Here is a 23,855-nt window from a genome sequence, read left to right as displayed (position 1 = left end):
AAATGAAAAAAATGCATTCAAGGGGGATAAAGGTTTCTTTGCGTGCTTTTCGTACCTTGGCCGACTGTTTTTGTTATATCTTTGGTTCTAGGAGATATTTTAAGAAAATGTAAAAAGCACAGTAAAGAAGAAACAAAACCATTGATATGTAATACACACTTCTAGGCTAAGAGTTTCCCTGAAAAATCACCCAAAATCTATGTTTCTTGCAAGGCGGTGGATAGCACTTTTTTTACATAATGTAAGTGCACTGCACTGGTCGTAGGGATGTACCTGGCGCGTTACACCTCCCCTTCACTTTTCTTAATTATTTCTTAATCGAATATTTAGCCCCATAAATTATGCAAATGAATTGTAGCGATTCAAATAAAAACAAATTTAAAAAAAATAACGAATCATGGCGCACTTACACTTGCAGGCCGGTGCGGCCCCGCTCCAGGTACCGTTCGGCTGGCAGATGCGGTCACCCGTTCCGATCAGCGAATGGCCGACCGGGCACCGGTAGGTGATGTTGGCCCCGATCGAGTAGTTCCGCCCGACGATGGTCGTGTTGACGAGCGCGTTCGGTGACCCACAGGACAGTGGCCGGTGCTGGCAGATGTAGTTCAGGTAGTCCAGGTTGCAGCCCACATCGTTCCACAGCCAGTTCCGGCCACCGTCCAGGACCACGCAGTTTTGCTCGCCATTGTAGTTGTTCGGTTGGTCTTTGCCCCACGTCGGTTTGCTTACCGTATCACCTAAAAAAAGGGTGGAAGGGGGGGGGGACAATCATGTGTGAGTGCGCTCAAGGATAACCGATCGGCGCCGCCGGGTTAACCTACCATTCACCCACTTCCAGGTGCGCGACGTAATGCCCGGTTCCTTCTGGGCACCGATCCACACCAGCTGTGTCCGCAGATCGCCCTTACGGCGCTCCAGCTCGGAGATGATGTAGTCCGTGGTGACGCCCCGGAAATCGTGCAGTAGATCACCTCCTGCAACAACGAAAAGAAGAAAAAGAAGAAGAAAAAAGGCAGTGAGTAACGAAAAAGGGAAGACACCCAGGGGCATTTCCGCTCACCATTGGAACGACAGACGGCCCGCGCCTTTTCGAAGCTTTCCCCACGCGTGATGTGAAACTCGTAGCACGTCCGGGCGAACGTAGTGACAACGGTGTCCACGTTCAGGTTCGGTGCGGCGCACCGTTCCGCCGAAAACTCATCATTCGAGTACACCTCGACCTCACACAAGCTCAGGCTACTCTCGACGCCCACCAGCTGCACCGTGACGTACTGGCCGACGAGGGGCCGGGCACACGTGAACGACTTCGTGCTCCCCTCATCCACCGTACCCGGGTACCAGGCGCACAGTGGGTTCCGCTGCAAATCCGTGCTACTGTTACCGACCCGGATCTCCAGATCCTGGAGCGGCTGGTGCCCACAGCAGCCCCGCGTCGTAATCCGCACCACCCGGACCGCTTCCGGTGTCAGCAGATCGACGCGCCACCACGGCGACACCTCCTTCTGCGTCTCCGAGCACTCCTGCCCGTCCGGGTTCTGGTTGCCCGGTTTACCATCGTTCGCGAAACCGGCCGGCCCTGCCCGGGTTGCCGACGACTGGTTCACCGGTTTCCGGTACGCCACGTTCGTGCCTAGTGAACAGAGAGAGAGAGAGGGTGGGAGAGTAGAGAATGATTGTGTGCGTGCGAGGGGGAAGAAGGGTTACGCAGAGGAGAACAGCTAATTGTTGACATTTGCCAGGTGTATGCATATGAAACGGTTGTTTTTTTTTTCGAGAAAAAAAACCGTTTATTGTGGGAAAAGGGATAATCATTTATTCTCCAAAGTGATGGCGGTCGTTCGCTACACATTTCAACTATATCTTTGGCCATTTTTGGATGCTAAACCTTAAAAAAAACGCCAATCGGTACCATTGTTTTGAAAACCCATCCATTTTTCCACATTTTCGAACAAAAGGAAGCGTTGCTCGGCCATTACCTGTCCCCAAAGATGCAAATGAATGTTCATTTGATAGGATCAAGTCTGGTGAGTTAGCCGCAAGTGATAATTGTTACCAATTGTGGCTGTGTAGCGTGTCCTTGGCCGATATTCCGCGCGGTGGCGGTGCATTTTCATCGAGAAAAATAGATCAATTTTGTCGTTTTATGATATTTTGCTTGATTTTTTTTTCACAAATCTCGGTCAAAATTGATTAATTGTTGCTTGTAACGGTCATTAGTAACCCTTTTTGGCCAATAAGGCCTGCAATTTGGTGACTTCTAACACTTCTTTTCGATGGTTGGTGGTTCTCCCACTTATATCACGACTTTTAAATTTTTTTAAACAGCACTTTGCACCGCGTTTCAGAGAGAGAGCATGCCCACCGTAACCTTCAATAAAAATTGGATGCGATTCGGGCGCCGATTTTTTGAGATGGAGGCAGAAAACGAACGATGTCGGCGAATCGCAATTTTTAGGAACGGAACGTGACATTTAAATTAATGAAAATAATTGTTATAGAGTTAAATTTGGAAAAATGCACACCGATTATGTTTAACGGAGTGCCTAATGAACAAAATAAAACACTTAGACTGGCTTTACAGCTCCATTTGGCGTAGATGCAGCTTTAGAATGAAAACAACGGTTTCATATGCATCTACACCTGGTACACGCAACCCCCGCCCCCCCCCCCTCCCCCCTTGTTGCCGTCACCATCGATGGCCTTTCCACCGATGGCCAATTGATGAGCATGAGATGAGCCAGGCTGGGAGGCAATTAATGCGCCCCATCCCCAACTTGATGTCCTTGGGGCGCGTTTGGGGGGGGGGGTAGGTGTGAAATTGGAAATTGACCAAACCGTGGAAAGCGTTTGCGTGGTGTATGCGGCACAGAGAGATTGTCTCGGGGTTTCTCGGGGTGGGGGTGGGGGGATGTCTTGCTACTTACCGCAGAATGGCAGCTCACGGTCCCAACCCTTCGCTGGATCGCACCGGATCGTGTCCGGGCCGAACAGCTCGTATCCGGCGTCACATTCGTAGCGCGCCGACCGCAACCCACCGCTGCCATCGTCCGCCTTCGTTGGGTGGACCTTCGCGTTAGCCGGAACCGCCGGTGGGCCACAAACTGAAACGGAAAGGGGTAAAAAATTGCCAGAATGTTAACGGAGAACTGTTCAGGATATTATTAGGACGCCCCCGTGACCCGCGCGGACCACCACCGAATGAAAACAATGATGGCAAATGGGTGCAACGCAACGCACCGCTATATGAGCTACCTGCAGAACCAAACCACACCCATACACATACAGCCGAGGACAGGCCATAAATTGCACACTTCAACGGGCCTGATCACGCTGACCACCGGGGCCTGAGCTGGCCTCGAATGCACCAGCACAAGCAGCCGGAGCGACGACAGCGCACGAATTGCACCGACCGGCCAGCAAGTAAGGGAACCGCTGATGGGACACTGGACTGTTGCGTAATCCCGGTGGTGGTTGCAGCGGGATGCGGGTGCCCCATTGGTGGTGGTGGTGCTGCTGCTGCTGCTGCTGCTGCGAGCGAACGGCACACTGCAGTCGCTTGATTGCGAGTGTGCCGGGCAAAACAGCAAAGCAGAGCACCGTGGAGGACCGAGACAATGGCGGACAGTTATGTTCTAACGGGGGCCGCTCGGTTTTTGGATTCTTTTTCGTCGAACGATTCTATTTATCATATTTTTTTTTGCAACTACAACTCTTCAAGAATATGTGATTGTTTTTGGGGGGGGGGGGGGGGGGGGGGGCGGGTAGATTTACAGAACAACTACATCCATGACATCAACGTTAGAATGGCAGTAGCATTTTGAAGATGAAAAAGGGGTTTCTATTCCAATACGGGGTTTCTCAAGGATCATTTTTGACGATTTTTGACGACGTAACCATTCAATTTCATTCTTTCAAATGAATGGCATATTAAACTACAACATTTCAAAAATATTTGGTTCTATTTTGGGCAAGATCTAATAAAAACTTCATCCATGGCATCAACTTTATGAAGGTTCGTTTGCAAAAAGATACTTTTTGCGGTGCACATCGTAGCTGCGTGATGGGACACCAGAAATATACAAATCGATACTCGTTTGAAAGATTATATGTTTATCTAGGTAGTCTCGGATAGTTTTTGTTGAATTTACTATTTTTCGATTTTTGGCAGATTTTTGCTTTTTGTCATTTTGCCTCGAAACACGATTTTTAAAGATTTGGTTAAAAAAAAAGTATCCACAATTTTCATGATTTCTCGACGAGACTAGCTGGCAAAAAGTGTACAGATTATGTGCTAAAAATTTCAAATCAATCGGCCCAGTAGTTTTGACGGTACTGGATGGGCACCGGCTTTGAAAGCGGTGACGGATTTGTCAAACCGGGTTCGTCGCTTGAAGTCTTTTGAATCCTACCAAAAACGACTCATTTTTGATGATTTGTATCTAAAAAAGGTTCTACCGTTATATATTTCTGCAACTACCTCAATAAACTACAACTTTTGACGAACATTTAGCCGCATTTTGGAGCAAATCATTTAAAAACTTACGCCCATAGCATCCAATTCAGAAATGCGTGTCTGCAAATGCATAATGAGTAATGAGCGACTTTTCAAAACTCAATATCTTGGTCAGTTTCGGTTCGATGGATCCATAAAAGTTACACAATTTTCTCGTAAAGATAATAAACCTTCATGGGTGATAATAAACCTTCCCCTTGTGAATGTGACACGTCCGGGGCACGTAGCTGATTGCCCGCGTACCAGGCCCCGCACCTTTCCGCAGTTCCGGTTAAAAGTTCGTGTCGTGCCGTTTTTATTGCGCCATGGATTCTCTTCCCCCGTTTGCTGGTGGAATTATGGTGCTTCTCACATTTCACTTTCGCGGACCGAGCATGGAGCGAGTGTAAAAGTGCTCCGTACCGTCCGGTAACTCGGCGGTGGCTCGGTTTAAATTGAAAACTTAAACGTGTCTTCACCAAAAAAAAACAAAAAAAGCAGAGCATGGAGATGATGGTAATCGAATGGCTGCTGGTGCCCGGTAATCAAGTTCCGCGACCATCCGCCGTGCGTTAGACGCATGCCCCGCTGATGCAAGGTGGCCTGCAAAGGGGCTGCACGCACGCATATTCGTTGGTATAAAGCGCTGGTTACGAGCGCTGCGAACGTCCGTCACGTTGCGTAACGTCGATGCAGGGTCAGTGGTGTGCTCCTAGGGCTCTATAGGCTCGCCGCTACCTGTGCCTTCTCCTGTCTTCAAGTGGAAGAGCGCGAGAGAGCGAGAGAGAGAGAGAGCGCGAGAGGTTTGTGACCCCGTTACGACGAACTATCCACGATGCTCATTCCCATCCCAATCGGACGGTTCCACGGATGGCGATCGATTTGTCGATTTATTTATAGTTGACTGAGATTTATGAGTACCGCGGCGTTTACTCCTCCGCTAAAAACAAACTCATTTCATTTCGTTCTCAGATGCAGCGCGCGGCGGCAAAGTTGTGCGGGTTTGTTGTGTGGCAAATGTCAAACTAAGGCGACTTTCGATTTGTTTTTTAATTGTGTTCCAATCAATTAATTGTGTGTACAATCCACTTATGCCGACGGATTTTTCAGCTTTCGAAAAACACTTGAAAAAGTCGACTTTAGAGGATGGCTTTCAGTTCCTTCTTCTCCGCAGGCGCTTCAATCTGTTCTATCGTTTTAAAAACGGGGTCCCCGGAGCCGTCTTTTGAGTTTTGCTAATAGCCAGAAGCCACATGGTGCTAAATCAAGCGAAGAAGCGGTGGTTGCGGAACGATACGAGTTGAGTTTTTGACGAAAAAGTCACAGAAAACCAACGCCAGTGCGTTTGAAACCCAAAAACCATTTCTCAAAATGTAATTAGCAAATTATCTGAATATGCCAAATCCATCAGCAAGGTTACCAAGGACGTTCTTCGTCTTCAACACATTCCTGACCTTTTTGGAACTCTTTTGACCTCTTGTAAACCTTTGTTATTAAATTAGCGTAGTCACCAAAACCTTTTTGCATCATTCTTTACTTATCTTCACATCAAATTTTATGAAAATCCTTTGTTCGAAAACATTTTGTCATAGCGAAAACCGACAAGTGCACAATTAGTAGCTAACAGAAAAAACTTCATATCTCAAAAACTAATCATTATTTTGACGTAAAACTTGTCCTGGCTATCAATCGCAGTGCTCGCAATCTACTAAAAATACGAACCGAAAAAATGTAACCGATATTCCATTACGCGAGCATTTTGAATCCCGTGTCACCTTTTACTTTTTCGACACAGCACAGGGTGCGCCATTAGGAAGCTATCCTATATTAAACGCTGAATAACACTGTCATTTTTCAGTCGATTTTGACAAATAGGACAGTTTCTGAAACTTCAATCTATGCCATTTTAGTAATAGATCACTTTACGTTAAAAGAGCAGACTGAAAGTCTCACACATTACATTGAAAATAATCAGTCAATGGAAGAAAATCCTCGTTCACCGCATTAGGACGGCGCTAGATTTTTTTCTGTGGTTCTATTTGAAAAATAAGGTTTAATGCCAACAAACCGAAGACTACGAAACAACTTAGAGCAAATATTGGAGCAGAAATTGCCAACAAAAACTCCCGAAATGTTGTCAAATCCAATGTAAATTGCCCGAAAAAAGGGCCGCTTTTTGTATGCGCGAATAAAGGCTGCCAATTTGCTCGATATCATGTTTTGAGTATGGCACAATAAATGGCATAGAATAACCGAACTAAAACTGGTTTATTTTCTAAAATCGGCTAAAAGATGACAGAGTTATTCAACGTTTAAAAAAAAAAAAAGGGATACATCCATGATGATAGCGCTATTGAGAAACACGGCACGCCGGACCGGGACCATTCTCGGAAGGTGCCATCCTTCCCTCATGTACCATCTACTCCGAAAAGGTCAAGGACCCCGGATTTTGCCTTTTTTGCTTTAGCTCTTCTCGGTATCTCTAACACACCCCCAAAAAACCGGCACTACAACAAACAAACCCCCCAAAAAAAAAAACAAATCGAAGCTGTTGCTGCTGTGAATCACCCTTACAGTCCAGGACTTTGAGTTGCTGGCAGGTAGTCCAGCCCAGGCTTACTAGCGTACCCTTATCCCATCCCTAATATTCCCCCCCCCCCCTTTACCTGATCCAGTTTCTTGGAAGAGTAGAGTGGATCCGGATCCCCGCAAACCAGCGCACCGGATATGCACCCCAACAAATCCAACAAGCCACTCACTCACGCTCTCTCTCTCTCTCTCTCTCTCTCTCCGCCACCCTCTGGTTACGTGGCATGCGGCGTGAAATCGAATTTCCTGCCAAAAGGGACGGGACGGGACGGGGTGGTACGGGATTTCCATTTACATTTCCTTCCCACAAATCGAATCCCCACCATTGGAATTAGTTGTTGTTGCCTGCCTGCCTGCCTGCGATTGCGTGATGTTTTGCGAACGGCCATTTTAGGGCGGAATTTGCATTTTCGGTGATCCCGTGCCCCCTCCCCCCGCCATTGTGGCCCGTCTCGCTAACGCATGCTAATCGCCACGCACGCAAGTCCCACTTCACACGCGACGCACGATCGCTTCGTGCTTCACCATTTCGCATCTCCACCACCGGCACACGTGTCGCCCCGCTGTTCGGCACTGGCCCTCGGTACGGCTGCCATCGGTTGACATTTCCGACATTTTGGAGCCAAGTGTCCTTCAACCTTTGCTATTGTTTTGCCTGCAGCGCCACCATTGCCACTGATGATGATGATGGTGATGATTGTGATGAAGATGAGGCGATGAGGCCGTCAAATCTCGACGTCAGATGTGATTGTTCTCGTGTAGCAGCCACTCGATTTCCCCCTGCCCCTCGATTTAGTCCTTTGTTTGGTAATCCCACGCGCCCACTGGCCACAAACGTTGGCAGTGCGTCATCTGCATGTCAACCCCCCCCCCCCCCCCCCCCCCACCCCCTTCCACCCCGGGCGTGCGACATGAGAAAGCGCCGATTTCTACAGCACAAACAAACAATCGGTCGCCCGTATGTGTGTGTGTGTCTGTGTGCAGAATTCGAAATCACTCCCTTCCCCCCCCCCCCCCCAACCATCTCATGCTGGCGCAACCATGTTCGGGCGCATCATCGCGTATCGCGCGCATGTTGTCAGGTGTCACACTTTTTCTTGCCACTTGTGCCCCCGCGCGCGCGCGCGCGCCTCCAACGCGTCTAACGGGACAGACATTCCGGGCTGCGCGCGCGCGGGTGCTGCAGAGCTGCTCGTGCTCGTCCTCGTTCTCTAGCGTGCGCGCGCTCTCTCTCTCTCTCTCTGGAGTGCTCTCTGGTCTGCTCCTCGTGTGTGACATACCAGGTGAAACTGACGAGATGCATATGAAACTGACTTTTTCGTTCTAAAGCTGCATCTACGCCAAATGGAGCTGTAAAGTCAGTGTCTAAGTGTTTTAATTTGTTCATTAGGCATCCCGTTAAACATAATCGGTGTGCATTTTTTTCTAATTTGACACCATAACAACTATTTTCATTTATTAAAATTTCAAGTTCCATTTTTAAAAACTACTATTCGCCGACATCGTTCGTTTTCTGCCTCCATCTGCAAAAATCGGCGCCCGAATCGCATCCAATTTTTATTGCAGGTTACGGTGGGCATGCTCTCTCTCTCTCTCTCTCTCTCTCTCTCTCTCTCTGAAACACAGTGCAAAGTGCTGTTTGAAAAATTTTAAAAATCGTGACATAAATGAGAGAACCACCAACCATCGAAAAGAAGTGTTAGAAGTCACCAAATTGCAGGCCTTATTGGCCAAAAAGGGTTACTAATGACCGTTACAAGCAACAATTAATCAATTTTGACCGAGATTTGTGAAAAAAAAATCAAGCAAAATATCATAAAACGACAAAATTGACCTATTTTTCTCGATGAAAATGCACCGCCACCGCGCGGAATATCGGCCAAGGACACGCTACACAGCCACAATTGGTAACAATTATCACTTGCGGCTAACCTCACCAGACTTGACTCTATCAGATGAACATTCATTTGCATCTTTGGGGACAGGTAATGGCCGAGCAACGCTTCCTTTTGTTCGAAAATGTGGAAAAATGGATGGGTTTTGAAAACAATGGTACAGATTGGCGGTTTTTTAAGGTTTGGCATCCAAAACTGGCCGAAGATATAGTTGAAATGTGTAGCTAACGATAGCCATTGACTTTGGAGCGATAATTTTTTCTCCATTTTCCAGGAAAAAGCGTTTTTTTTACGCAAATCAAAAAGGCCGGTTACCCCTGGCACTTGCCGACGAACGAACGGAGAAGAAACACCGAACAGTCAAGCATAGCACCAGCACACGCGTTGCCTAATTGCTCGCTGGCTGGCTGGCTGGCTGGTTGGCTGGGTTGGGCGAGTGTGATCCCTTTTCATAATTTCCACTCAATCGAACATCGATCGACTCGGTGTAGGCGTTACGTGGAGCTAAACCTGAAGCAAGCTGCGTGCTTGTATGTGTCAGTGACGTAAGAGACGCTAACGCTATGTAGCGGTGGCCACAGCCAGCCAGCGAGCGCTGCACCGCTGCAGAATTTCGGTTTGCGCTTCGGTTGCGCACGTTACGAGATCAGGGAAGATCTCCTGGTAAGCCCCTGGTTCGTCGCATCCATGACGAACCAGGTCAGCCGCTGCCTTGAATAGTTGAGCGCCAGGGACGTGAAAACAGAATAAAAAAAATTCACCTCAACAAACAGAACACAGTGGTATGGCAGAATATGGGGGATCCTTCTTGGAAGAGCCCGAAAGGTCTGGGAGATGAACCCTTCATGGTGATGCGGGAACAGAAAACAAAACATCCAATTAATAATAAACCGTCATCGAACAGCGAAGCGATTCCCGAGCGGCACCGGCTTTTGGTGTGCTTTGGCAGGCTGCATTTTCTCGAGCTTTTGCTGCTTTATTTTTGTCCGTGACATTTATTTTTAACGTTTTTTATGAGTGATGATTCCTTCAAGAATATTGTGTAGTTTTTTTTTTGTGGATCAATCGAACCAACTGACAAAGAGATTGATTTTTGAAAAGACACTCATTACTCATTATGCATTTGCAGACACGCATTTCTGAATTGGATGCCGTGGGCGTAAGTTTTTTAAAACATTTGCTCCAAAATGCGGCTAAATGTTCTGCAAAAGTTGTAGTTTATTGAGAAGCAGTTGCAGAAATATATTGATGCCATGGATGAAGTTTTTTTCAATTTTAAGTAAGTTTAATAAAACATCCAAGAGAAAAAATAAAGTAGAATGGTTTCGTCACAAAAAAGCTGGGCCAACTGTTTAATCGAATTAACTTTATATCAATCCCCGCACCTCCCTTATTCATTTTCAAAGGGTGATTGCTGTTCTAGCATAGATTTTCCCCTCGGATTGTTACCTAAAGCGTTTCTTTTTTTTAAGCACGATAGAATGATAAGCATGTAGTTGGAAGCGGACATTAAAAAACAAAAAAAAACAAACAAATCACTACATAAGAACTGTTTGCGAAAGCCAGTTTTGTTACCTCGAAACGTTCGTGAAATGATTGGAGGAGCGGTGCACCGATGGTATGTGTTCCGTTCTGGATTCTTTTCGGTTTTATCGGTCGATAAAAGTGTCGCACCCTAGAAGCATTTCGAAAGATACGCGAAGAAGAAGAAGAAGAAGAAGAAGAAGAAGAAGAAGAAGAAAAAGAAAGTGTGGCTGCATTTCGTTTGTGTTTTTGTCGATTTCCGTTCGCGAAAACAAAAAATGCGCAAGAAAAGTGATGCGCGAGTGAGCCTTGCCAAAATGGCCAATGGCGCCAAAGACCGCACCGAACGGAAGACTTCAATGAGCGCTCACGCGGTAGCGACGCAAGCGACGAACCCCTCGTTCCGTCGTTTGCGGCGCGGTGCGGCGCGGCGCGGCTTTTGCAAATTATTAGCATCGATCATGCAACCGAACAATGCCATAACACTGCCCCCCTCCTCACGCAGCGACCGCACACCCTTGCACACACACTCTCTCTCTCTCTCTGTTTCTCAGCTAGGAGAAGCCCACGATGTGCACCATTGTGTTTCTGTTTGTTGCCTGCTACTTTTACGATGCACACCGCTTATCGGGCGCCAAAGATCGGTGCCGTCGTGTGAATCGCTCGGATCGGAGCCCGCCAGCGGCTAGGGTTGAGCGTTAATTTCAGTTTAACCAGCTGATTCGCACACTCAGGCACGCACACTGTTCACTTAATTATTTTCTCCCCATTTTCACCCCTCCCCCCCTCCCCCCCTCCACCGCGTACTTCCGTGCGCACCATTATGAGCGCACCAGCAGAGGCGGCTGGATTGCATTGCATCGCTCAAAATATGATTGCATCTCCCACAGATTGTTCAAATCAAAAGATGACGTAGGGGTGGGGCAAGACGGGAAGAAGGACGAATGCTGCCGAACGTGGACTGGCAAAACTTGCAATTTCCGTGACCCGCGAAAGCAAAAGGGAAACAGCAACAACCAATGTTTCGATTCCTAGTGTGTCTGTGTTGGTGGCAAACACCGAGCAATGGTTATCTGGCGTGGATCGGGATCGGGTTTTTTTTTCTTCTTCCTGTTGTTTTTCTCTTGATTTTATTTTTCCCTTCCTGTCCCCCGAGCGGGGGGAGTCGTTGTAAAGGCGGGAAGTTGCAAGCGCAAGCGAGCGAGCGACGCGGGCGCGTGAAAGTGAAAGTTCTCCGATTTTCCAATGCGCACTCTATTCGGTTCGGTGGCCTTTTTTGTGTGTGCCGTTTGTTCGCTCATTTCGTGTTCGCACCTCTCCCCTTCTTCCCTTCTCGAACTCGATCTCTCGAAGCGACCATGGCGCTGGCGCCATCCAGTAATTGTTCCTCCCCAAAAATGATAGCTCGCCTATACGCGGATCGTCAATTAAGGTAAGGTTCATCGAGGAGGGGGCAGCCATCGCGAGTGGTGTGAAATGGAAAATCATTTCTAATGGCTCATCACGTACCCGCGATCGACCGCCCAAAGTCGCCCAGGGTACTGCCTGGTACGGCAGTTGGACGCGCAAATGAAAGTTGCAACCGTGTACTGCGTGTGTGCATGCTTCACTTTTATTTTTCTTTTTTTTTTTAAATACTAGCTGATTTACCCGATTTTTCTTATCATATTTCTAGCACGATATCGTTTGTAGAACTTATCGCGTCTATTAGTTTGAGTTTGAGTCTTGAGCTCGTGCAGGTGGTAGAAGATGATGAGCAAAATGAGAAGAGTAAAAATAATATCAATTGATATTGCTGAGCTGAGTGATCATAAACAGCAGCCAGTCCACGGTTGACTCGCAACAAATCCCCCCCTTTTTGGGCAATACGCCAGTAATGAATGTAATCTTCGTTAAAAACAACACTGTAATCGTCACACTGGATTCGATACCATGTGTTAAATACCGCAAATATGCAAATTTAAAATCTTGTTGTTAACATGAAAGCATTGCCGTTTTTAATATTTTTTTTCTAAAATTCAAAATTTAAAAGACGTATGCCGGTCTTTTAACAATAAAAGAAACATTTACAGTATTTTTAATTATTGTTGGGGCACTTAATTTGAGCGCGAGATCGAACAAAACAAGGTGAGGCTATCATTATGAAACATAGTGTACGATTTTCTAATATTCCATTTATCCCTTCCCAAACGCAAACTGGAGGCCTTCTTCCGCCTGAAGCTGAAAGAAAGTGCATTTAATCCCGTCGGTTCGTCGATGCTCAGTCACTTTATGGTTAACCAATTTCTATTCTATTGATATTCACGTTCTGAACGCAATGTTAGTCTCGTTGTACACAGTCACCTAAAAGCAGGGCAGAGCCTACTGTGTGTGCGTTTGTTTTGTGACACTTTGAGGGCTTCTGCACCTTGCCTCCATTTCCCATTCCCATTCCATTCCCTCCAGCAGCCCGGCCAATAGTAGCAGCCACAAGTGCCACGTCTGACCGCGAACGAAAAGGAACGGACCGGAGCCAGGAGTGGAACGAGCCGAAAAACAGGTTTTGCAGACGGCGGACTGTGGTGACGGGGTGTTCGCCGTCGTTGGCGATGGAAGCGATCTCTATCTCCCGCCTCCCCCTCTCTTCCCGAGCGCTGTGAGGTTGACCAACAAGGTGCACCAGCACATCCGATAAATAGGTCACCATACCTTCTCTCTCTCTCTCTCTCTCTCTCCCTCTCTCTCTCTCTCTCTCTCTCTCTCTCTCTTCTGGCTCGGGCACACTCAACAAGTCGTGGGTGGATAAAAAAAACTAAACGGCACTTTTCGTCCTGTCTGTCACAAAAAAAGAATGGAAAGAGAACGTTCCCGATTTTTGTTGTTGTTCAGTTGGTTTTTTTTTCTCTCTCAGGAAACCGACCGCAAATCTTCAGCAGATTCCGTCCAGTTCCGTCCAGCAGAGACCGTCCAGTTCGAGGAAGAGAGGCGCAGTGTCGCGAGCCCAGACAGTGTTCGTGGCGGGTCGTGATCGCGATTGATGAACAACTGAGAGCCACAGAGACCGCGCCAGCCTTGGGAGCCAGCAGCGCAAATATCAACTGCTCTAGAGGGCTTTCTGGCAAACGATAGCCATCACACCAGTGGCTACATGCCTAAAGCAGTGTTTTGCTTTTTGATCGGGCGCAAAAGACGCGCGCGACCTATCGGTAAGAAAGTGGTTCTTCTCCATTAGAAGGACAGCTCACCAGCCACTCGTAGCCTTGGCTGGGGGAAAACATTGAGCAACACCTTCCCCGGAACAGTCCTGTTCTGACTGTGTGACTTTCCTGTGTTGTGCCCAATTTTGAGAAACATGTTGGGAGGCAAGCAATTAAGAGAGGGCTTCAGTAATTTCTGGCCAAAATAAGGATCATTTTTGATGCTTTTTTGTGACACAACCATTTAACTTTATTCTTTCAAATGAATGACATATGAAACTGCAACTTTTAAAGAATATTTGGTGCTTTTTTTGGGGAAGATTTAATAAAAACTTCATCCATGGCATCAAATTTATGAAGGTTCGCTTGCGAAAAGATACTTTTTGTGGTGCACATCGTAGCTGCGTGATGGGTCATCACAACTATGCAGATCAATACTTGTTTGAAAGATTATAAATTTATCCAGGTAATTCCGTTTAGTTTTTGTTGATATTCGTATTTTTCGATCATTTTGTATTTTAAAAACTTGATGCTTTTTGTCATTTTGCCTAAGAACAACGGTTTTTGGCGATTTATTTAAAAAAAAATATCCATAAAGTACCATTTTCATAAAATCTCGACGGGACTATCTAGCAAAGAGTGCCCAAATTATGTGTTTAAAGTACCAAATCAATCGGTCCAGCAGTTTTGCCGGTACTGGATGAGCGCCGACTTCGAAAACGGTAACGGATTTGTCAAACCGGGTTCGTCGCTTGAAGAATTGTACCAAAAAATGGCTCATTTTTGATGGCATTTGTTTTGAAAACAGTATCAACCTATATATATTTTCACAACTGCCACAATAAACTACAACTTTTGAAGAAAATTTGGTCGTATTTTGAAGCAAATATTTTATGAAATTACGTCCATGGCATCCAATTTAGAGTCTCGTGTCTGCAACTGCATGAGGCGCGCGACTTTTCAAAAATCAATATCTTTGTCTGTTTGGCTTCGATTGATTCAAAAACTTTACACAACATTCTCGAAAGGATCAGCATTCAGGGGAACAAGGTTAAAAAGCATGTGTCACCAAACAAAATTAAATACCCCTCCATCAAACCGTGAAGCCGAGGGTTGTAACCACAGCAGCGCAATTGCGGCTCCTTTCTACGTGGAAGGAGTGAAAGAAAAAAACAATGCTCCGTAGCCGGTTCTAGAAAGATATGTTCCGGAATCAGGATGTTATGTAGAAACATACAAAAACAAAATCCCTTGTTTGCATTTAAACTGAAAATAATTGTGCAGAAAAGCAGAAAACCTTCTGTTAGTCATCTTTTTTCGATTCGACCTAAGCGCTTCGGCGGTATTTCTGCGCAGTGGTAACAGTGTGGCCGATCATTGGCCTGCCGAAGCTCAACCCAAATGGTCACACAAACAAGGCGGCAACCAACATTCTCGGTTCTGGCGCGTTGGCGTTGGGGTTGGGACCACCTAACACCCGCACACAGAACACAGAACACAGAATGCCCTGAACCTTACTCGCGTTTTTTTTTTTTCTTCTTTTCCTGGGGGGGGGAGGGGGAGGGTTCCCGGGTCCTTCCCACTGACTGCCACCAAAACCGCTCCAACATGGTCCTGTGTTTCTGTAGCTGTGTGCGTACGCAGACTGGTATAGTGTGATTCTAGTGTGCGGCAGATTCGGTGTCACTTGTCTCTGGTACCGGGGCGGGGGAAGGTCACTCTCTAGCTCCCAGGACCCCTTCTCATGCGCTTCAAGCGTGAACAGTGACTAGCTACAGGTGTGTGTATGTGTGTACAACACACACACACTCACCGCCTACGCTACGCTGCTGCTGCTGCTGCTGCTGCTGCTGCAAGTGAACGGCAAACGTACTTGAAAGTGAGAAGTAGAGCGGCTACATTCGGACCTTAGCAGTTGATGTTGTTTTGTGGAGTGGAGGGGGGATCGTTCTGGTACCCAACAATACCAACAACAGCAGCAGCAGCAGCTTGACTGGTGCTTGCCGATCGTCGTTGTCACGGTGGTTGGGTCCGTCCGCCATTCGATACGCACGTATGAGCAAGCGCAAGGTGGCTAGATGCGCTCGTATGAGTGGCTGCGTGTATAATGAGGCGCTGAATAGAGCGAGAACTTCCGGGCAACGTACAAAACCGAAACCGATGCTCGGATATCGGCCGGGGAAGGGTGGTTTTAGCAACAACAACAAAAAAAATGATAATAATAAAAAGAAGAAAAAAAAACTGCAAACTACTAACCACTCGCTCGTTTCATCTCTCTCACTCTCGGTGTTCCTTTTTCCAGATCTTTTGGAGTCAGCCTAAGCAACGGACAGCAGCAGCAGCAGCCGCCGCTGCACGATTCCGCGCGAAGGTGAACGGTGTCGTGCTTCACTGCACACGGCGCCACCCTTGAGCCACGCTCAAGTCGGCTTTGGCTGGGTGTAGAATGTACATGTAACCTCCATCTCGACTCTCCCTCTCTCTCTCTCTCTCTCTCTCTCTCTCACTGCGCCTCTCACGTTATACTACGCGGAGAATCAACCAACCAGTCCAATCCCTGCTGCCATTCTGTTCGCTCCGCGGCCCTACCCTCACTTTCCGGACACACCGCACGCGTTAGACGTGCCAGGACATGTGGGACCACCGGGGTTTAGGCACCCGGCTACTGGCACACTGGCTGCTGCTGCGTGCTGCGTCCATTTATGTCCTGCCAGAGGGTGCGTCCACGGGATGAGCTGTGGGGGTGGACTGCGAGCCAGCTACTACTGTTTGGTCGTGTGAACGATTTTGTTTTTATTTCTCGCATTTTTTGTAGGTTGCCAGTACTGTGATTGACGTTCATGCCAAGTTTTACGTCAAAATAATGGATAGTTTTTGAGATATGATTTTTTTTTGTGAGCGTTTTTTATTATGACGACATTGTTGGAACGAGGAATGTTCATAAAATTTGATTTACGAATGCGTAACGAATGATGCAGAAATCCTTTGTTAACTCCGCTAAGTTAAATCAAAATGTTTACAAGTGATCAAAAGACGTTCAGGATGGTCAGGAACGTGTTGAAGACGAAGAACGTCCCCGATGACCAGCAACGTTAATTGACAAGGCTCAAACGCATCACAAATAAATAGTTTCTTGTTGCAAAAGCGTAAATTAACAACTAGAGACCTTGCTTGTGATATTGCCACATTCAGATAATTCATCAATTACTTTTTGATAAATGTTTTGGGCCTCAAACGCGTCAGCACTCGAACTGGTATCGTCGGTTTTCCGTGACTTTTTCGCCAAAAACACCACTCATACCGTTCCGCAACCACCGCTTCTTCGCTTGATTTAGCACCATGTCACTTTTGGCTATTAAAAAAGCTCAAAAGACGGCTCCGGGGACCCCGTTTTTAACACGATAGAACAGATTGAAGCGCCTGCGGAGAAGAAGGAACTGAAAGCTATCCCCTAAAGTCGACTTTTCCAGGAGTTTCCAAAGCTGGAAAATTCGTCGGCATAAGTGCATGTGCAGCTGCAATGCGTGAGATTACTTTGCAGGGGACGAAATTGAATTTAGAGAAGAAAAAAAAAAGCCAGAAACTTTTAAAGTAAATTCACTTTACTTTCGTGACACGGTAGCGTGTCCGGTTCGCACCAGGGTCAGCGGCCGCTTGATGGCAGCACTTGAATCTCGGCTGGCTGCTCCGGGCCACTGTGGCTGTGTGGCCGAAATTGTAAACCAGAGCCGCACGGTTTGCCGGGCGCCGGCGATTAAAAATAAGACCGACCCCGCCCCGTACCAGGCCGTTAACAGATCGTTGGGCTCGCCCTCCTCCCCCCCCCCCCCCCCCTCCCCCCTCTGGTCCGGTGCAGTTGGTGCTGCGACGAATCATTCTTTTCTTTTTTCTTTTTTTTTTGTCGGACAGTCACATTCCCAGCTCGAGTAGCAAACGGGGCCATAAAACGAAGAGAGAATGTTAGAGAAGCGATGGTCGCCCGTTGTCCCAGTTACTGAGTGTGTTTGAACTATGACAGCCACCGCGGTTGACCACCGACGATGGGACGTTGCGGTGCGGTGCGGTGCGGTGCGTAGTTTCCCGTTAAGTACGGCCGTGAGAAAGTACGTCCGGATCGGGGTGGCCAATTGTCCGTTCCCGGTGCCCCGTTTCGGAAGATATATCTCCATTCGGTGCAATCATTCTGGGCGATCTGGGCTGCCTGGGGAGAGATAGGAGCTACGTGCGTACGGACACCCTCACCAACCCATTCCACCAATCCGCCATCATCCCGTCCAGAAACCGATGGTGTCCGATTCCCACTGACCATTGTCGGACGGACTCCCACACTCCCGGAAGATTGTCTTCTGTGTATGTAGCTATCATCGCGTGTATGTGTCTCTGTGTGTATATTCCGGTATTTTTTTGGTTTTACAGTCGGTAGTGGCAAAAGAAAAGCTGCAACACAGTTTCAAAAAACGCCATATCTTTTTCATTTTTGTTTGGATTTTATTTGAGTGAAACCAAAAAATTGTCGTGAATTTCATAAAGTTTTAGAATCAGTTTAGTTTTTTTACGGTAGTTTACTTTTTGGATGAATTATGGTCTTGAGATCGTAGAAGAAACCTTAGCCGCTTGGCAGAAAGTACTTCGATGAGAAACACGTTCGTTATCCTGTCGATTGTAAACCAAAAAAAGAAAAAAGAAATGATGGTGTTTAGTTGCCAGAGAAGTCTGCTGCTGATTTACACCCTCGGCTGGCCACCAGGACGCATAAGCCGGGGATGATAAGCGGGTTTGAGATGCGATAACACGCAATTTTTCGCATTCTTCGCATATTTTTGTTCGGTGAATCCGAGAGCAATCAACAATTGCATGTGCCAATGCTATTAAAAGGTTCATTGCAGTCCTAACCATGCAAACGATTCATGTGGAAGCCCTGGAGAAGCCAACAGGACTCTGTAAAGCAACAGCGAGACATGAGATGGGCGTAAAAAAGAACGTTTCACACTTCATTTCGATGTCTCATTGGCTTTCAATATCTATGGACATAAAATGCGTAGGACTTCTCTGTTTGCGGCATTTTGAAGGGCAAGGTTAGACTTAAAACATGACATAGTTTTAAACAGATTATGCAAACGCTTCTCCTAGAATGAGCCCAAAATCCTATAAAGCACCCTATGGGCAACGAGCGATGGTTTCTTCTACGGTTTCAAGACCATAATTAATTCAAAAAGTAACATACCGTAAAAAATGTAACTGATTCTAAAAGTTTATGCAATTTCCGACATTTTCTGGTTTTAACCAATGAAATCCAAACAAAAAAAGATATGGCGTTTTTTAACTGTGTTGCAGCTTTTTCTTTTGCCTCACCCTCTATATTTCTCTCTCTCTCTCTCTCTCTCTCTCTCTCTCTCTCTCTCTCACACACAACCTCACCGTATCTAGGAGGTTCTCACTGCTTGTCTTTGACCTCCTTTTACGGCGACCACCACCGAGCGGTCGGAAGCGTGCCGGAAACAACGGAATGCCATCATCCATCGTGGGACCCCCGGTGGGCCGGACACAGGCACCGCGTCAGGCGTCAGGCTTTTCTTGTTGAGTTGTGTGCGGCACCGCACCGAGGGAATATGACTTAGCAATTAGCGCGAGCCCCGCTGGAAGGTGCTGGAAGGTGCTGGAAACCTTCCCCCACCCCCCAAAGGCCCGGGAGCGTCCGGAGTTCGGAGAAATCGGTCCGGTGGGCCGCCGGTCCGGGTTAATTGGGTGTATATCGGGTGGAGGGGGAGGCGCCGGTTAATTGTACACCGGGTACACGGTTAATACTTCAAGGACGACCACCATCCAGGATCCGAAGCCCTAGAGGGCTCTTGTTCCCTGGGGTGGGCCGTTGGGTTCCATTTTGTGGTCAAGTTTTCACTTCCCTTCTTTTGGATTTCGATTGATAAAACCATATGCAACAAGTGTAGAGCCGGTAGACCCTTTTAGGAAACCCTGAACGCAGCGCTCCGATGTTGACGGATTTGACAAACCGGGTTCGTCGCTTACTACGAACGCTCTCGAGTCTTTTGTGGCTGCTGCTGCTTTCACATCACTTTTTTTTGACGCAACAACGCGAAATTCTGCGCGACCGCAACGCAGTTTCTTTTGCAGCAAAATACCTAGAAGGAAGCTTAAAAGTTGGCATTTGTTTTTTGGTTTGAATCTGTGAAAACAAAAAAAAAGCAACAGATTGTGGCCCGGTTCAGATTGAATCACCGCCTTGCCCTTTGAGTTTACCCATTTGTTCGAATCCTGTTAATTATTGCTGTTGTGTGTTAATTAAACAATTTATCACGAATGACTAAAGTGTTCGGGATTGTTGTGGGGGTATTGGATTGGTGGGCAATGAGTTTAAGGGGTGACTCATATTTTTAACCTTTTTCTCCTGGATTCTGTGCCGTAAAAACTACTGTACCGTTCGATTTGAAACTTTTAACACATAATCTGTACACTTTTTGCCAGGTAATCCCGTCGAGAAATCATGAAAATTGTTGATACTTTCTTTTATAACAAATCTTTAAAAATCGTGTTTCGAGGAAAAATGACAAAAAGCATCACTTTTTCAACTTCAAAAATTAACTGTAGCTTGCGCAGATGAAAACAGAGACACAGCCGTCAGGGGTACGCTATTTTCGTATTATCCCTGTGAAAGGATCTTAGAGGAAGCATATCTCTCATTTTGCCTAGATCGCCAACGCGGGCGGCGGGCCCCAAAGCCTGAGCATTTCCGTTTCTGACGATTTGTTTGCGAACACCCTCCTACCCGCCCTCTCCGGATCCTCACCTTGACTGTGGACACTGGCGACGCAGAGGAGAAGGGCCGCGAGGGCAACCGGTAGCAGGTGGACGGCGATGGTTCGGCCACCGGTCGCCCAACAACGGTCCCCTACTACCGGTGGCCGCTGGTTCCTGCGTCCGTTTGGTGGTAGTGGACGATTTCGGCCACCATCGGTGGCCAACTGGTGGCGCCATCTCCGCATTTTCCCTCCGCCTCCGCCTCCGCCTCCGCCTCCGCCTGTGCTCCGCTCACACTCCGACGACGACGATGGCGACCCTGGTAGCGGGCCCGGGTCTCCCGGGTGGTAAGGTTGGTTGGTTGGTGGTCGCACGAATGAGGAAGTGAAAGGACTCTCGGCCACACACAGAGAGTCAGACACACTCACTTGGTTGCTGTTTTTTTTTTTCAACTTTTATTTCTGCTTCTTCTTCTTCTTCTTCTTGTGGCTCACTCACTCACTCGCACTATCACTCGCGCGCACGCACGCACGCACACACATACACACCGACACGCGCACACCGCACATTCACTGGGCTGGGAGAACGATCGAGTAGCTACTGTTGAGCTGGGCAATATTTGTTGTTTTGTGGAGGAAAAATCGGCGGCGCATTCGTTAGTCCTTTTTCGAGGACAAACCCAAGGACAAGAGGAGAAGGAGGAGAAGGAGGAGGGGGGAAGGAGGTGGGTTGACCGATATTCACCACCAAGCAACGTCACGAAAACAGACACTCTGCAATAACAAAACCCGGGATGGTGGGGAAGGAGAGGTGGGGGGCTAGAGTGTACATAACACATCCAGCGCGGCCACCGGTACCAAGCTAAGGGTAGGAAACGGGAATGGGGGGGGGGGGGGAAGGTGGTTTGGTGGGCCGCTAAACACTAAACTGGACTGGAGCCGCACAGCGCAAGAGGACAGCGCGGGAGCAGCGCGACACGAGACGAAACTGCTTTCTCTCTTTTCCCTTCTCTTCCCTCTCACTATCTCACTCTCTCTCTCTCTCTCTCTCTCTCTCTCGTGCGATGTTGCTGTGTGGTTGGTGGTCGATCCGGTTCGTCCGTTTGATTGTTGCGGCGCCAAGACCTCACCACTCTGGCCAGTTTTCACTTTCGACGACGACGACGACGGAGCGGTTGCTGCAGCAGCTGCTGTGGCTGCTGCTGCTGCTGCGCTCACGGTACGGCCTTCTACTTCCTCGATCTCTCTCACTTGCCCTCGAATCGCTGCCTCTCTGTCTCTCAACTACGTTACGTTGGTTAACTAATCGATAAAAACAACAACAACAAAAAACGACCTCGAAACTCCTCCCGCAGTTCGTGCTCCTTCATCGAGCTTAGGAGCAGAAGGGAACTTTTTCTGTTTTTTTTTTTTAACTTCACTTACGAGGCACCGCTGGCGTCACGAAACGCACGAAAACACAAACACGCACGCACGCACGCACGCACGCGCGACACGGCCGCTTAAAAGGTTAACTGGCTACTTTTTTGGGGACTCTTTGGGCGTGGGGAGCGTCGAGCGAACGTGCGCCTGGCTAACAGGTCCACCTTCGGCAAGCTCTGGCGTGCGACTTACTGCCGCTGCCGCTGTCCATCTATACGATCGTGCGATCGTGCTGGCAACGAACAAACGCACACCAGAGCGCGCGCCTTCACTCGCTGTTGGATGAAGGGCGCCGTGATCCAAATTGGGGGGGGGGGGGGGCTGATCTGCCTCGAGCCAGCTAATAATTGTAGCCTGGTAGTGTTGGTAGTGGTTTGCTAGAAGCGATCGTGGAGAGGACACTTCGCAGGGGTTCCGCTTCGGAACCGAGCACTGCTTCGGTTCCGTGGCATCGCGCCGAACAGAAAATATAGTATCGTCGACCGTGAAGCATGCAGGCATATAAAAGTAAGAGAGTGTGAGAGTGTGAGTGGTGAGCGTGGCGGCGTCTGTAATCGTGGAAATTCCTTTAAAGATCACATAATTCCCCGCACCCCTTTTACTGTGGTTTGCGGTGATGTTTCTGTTTCTGAGCTGTCACCGTGTCTAGGATGTCGATCAGAATTCGATTCATCTACCTTCAGGTGACCCACGTACCCTGCATTGGGCCCCGTGTTTTTTTTTTCCTCTTCTGAAACTGGCATCCATTTTCGACGTTGGAAAAACACCTTCTGGCACCTTCTGGTTATGCCACTAGTGGGTGTTTGAAGTGGGGTTTTGGTTTTTCGATTTTACGTTACGTTTAACGAGTACAAACAATTTTTTTTAATTTTCAAGTTCAAGTTAGCACATTTTTTTAAATAAAAACTCAACTGACCTGGAAAATAATGTTTGAATAATGTGTTCGAAACTCCTACAGGGTGTGGCCCTGTAGCTTTTTTTTTTTGTTTTATGATACAATTCCAATCGCATTTCCGCAGCAGTGCAACAAGCCGAACGACCGAAACATTAGCGGAACGTTGTAAATAAACTATTTATTCGCACCGCACCATTCGGAAGGAAGATTTCGGATTGTAGATTCACGGCTGGAAGCGCCCGCAGTGCCAGTGGCAGTAACAGTGGACACGCTCCTGTCGACAGTATGTTCGCCTCCTTTTATTTCACCGTTTGTGGAAAAATCCAGCGGCTAGTACGTTGGGTTCGGAAGGTAAGCAGAGAGGGTCGCTGGGGTCGCGGTGATTCTAAAATTCCTTTTGTTTTTTTGGGCCCGGGGGTGCGGGCAGTAAAGGGGTGGGTTTCGCTACGCTGTGATGGCGGAGGCTTCTGCTTTAAGGGGGGGGGCTTATTGGTAGTTAATTTTGTTTTGTGACACATGTTTTTTACATTTTTCCCTCAATGCTGATCCTTTCAAGAGTATTGTGTAAAAGTTTTGGATCAATCGAAGCAAAACTGATAAAGATACAGATTTTTGAAAACGGGCGTTTCACACAAGGCTCATTTGAAGAGCGTTTCCCCAAAAGCAACGTTTTTAAAAGTTGGTGCCCAGCGTAGAAACTACTTGAGCGATTGATTTGAAATCTTTAACACATAATTTGTGCACTTTTTACTAGGCAGTCCCGTTGAGATATCATGAAAATTGTTGATACTTTTTTATAAATAAATCGCCAAAAATCGTGGTTTTAGGCAAAATCGTAAAAAGCATCACTTTTTCAACTTCAAAAATCTGCCAAACATCGAAAACTAGGAAATTCAACCAAATTTTGACGAGATTAACTAGATAAACTTATAATCTTTCAAAATAATACCAGTTTGTATGTTTGTGATGACCCATCACGCAGCTACGATGGGCACTGTAAAAAGTACCTTTTCCCAGACGCACCTTCATAAAGTTGATGCCATGGATGAAGTTTTCAATGAATCTCTTTCAAAATTGCACCAAATATTCTTCAAAAGTTGCAGTTTA

At 47.3% G+C, this 23,855-nt stretch overlaps 2 protein-coding genes across 9 annotated transcripts in view; both read right to left on the bottom strand.

Moving 5' to 3' along the window:
- Nucleotides 1-22,029, bottom strand: part of LOC126569084 (sushi, von Willebrand factor type A, EGF and pentraxin domain-containing protein 1) — a 56,415-nt gene extending 34,386 nt beyond the window's left edge. Inside the window, exons 1-6 of one of the 2 annotated variants that reach the window (XM_050225900.1) lie at nt 21,857-22,029; nt 20,482-21,040; nt 2,925-3,101; nt 1,061-1,630; nt 822-974; nt 411-737 (exon numbers count right to left, since the gene is read on the bottom strand). In XM_050225900.1, the coding sequence (XP_050081857.1) occupies nt 411-737; nt 822-974; nt 1,061-1,630; nt 2,925-3,101; nt 20,482-20,677 (1,423 nt within the window). In that variant the 5' untranslated portion in view covers nt 20,678-21,040; nt 21,857-22,029. The remainder of the gene's footprint in view (nt 1-410; nt 738-821; nt 975-1,060; nt 1,631-2,924; nt 3,102-20,481; nt 21,041-21,856) is intronic. The other variant, XM_050225910.1, reaches the window with a different exon arrangement.
- A 1,015-nt stretch (nt 22,030-23,044) lies between these two features.
- LOC126569132 (gamma-aminobutyric acid receptor subunit beta-like) overlaps nt 23,045-23,855 on the bottom strand; it is a 6,177-nt gene continuing 5,366 nt past the window's right edge. For all 7 annotated transcript variants that reach the window (XM_050226078.1, XM_050226026.1, XM_050226052.1 and 4 more), the window contains one exon: nt 23,045-23,855. This exon is cut by the window's right edge and continues 571 nt beyond it. The gene's annotated coding sequence lies outside the window, so the exon portion shown is untranslated.

The sequence above is a fragment of the Anopheles aquasalis genome, chromosome X, assembly GCF_943734665.1.
Source record: "Anopheles aquasalis chromosome X, idAnoAquaMG_Q_19, whole genome shotgun sequence".
Classification (NCBI taxonomy): Eukaryota; Metazoa; Arthropoda; class Insecta; order Diptera; family Culicidae; genus Anopheles; species Anopheles aquasalis.
Note: the sequence above shows the minus strand (reverse complement) of the source record. Positions and strands in the feature narration are given on the sequence as shown.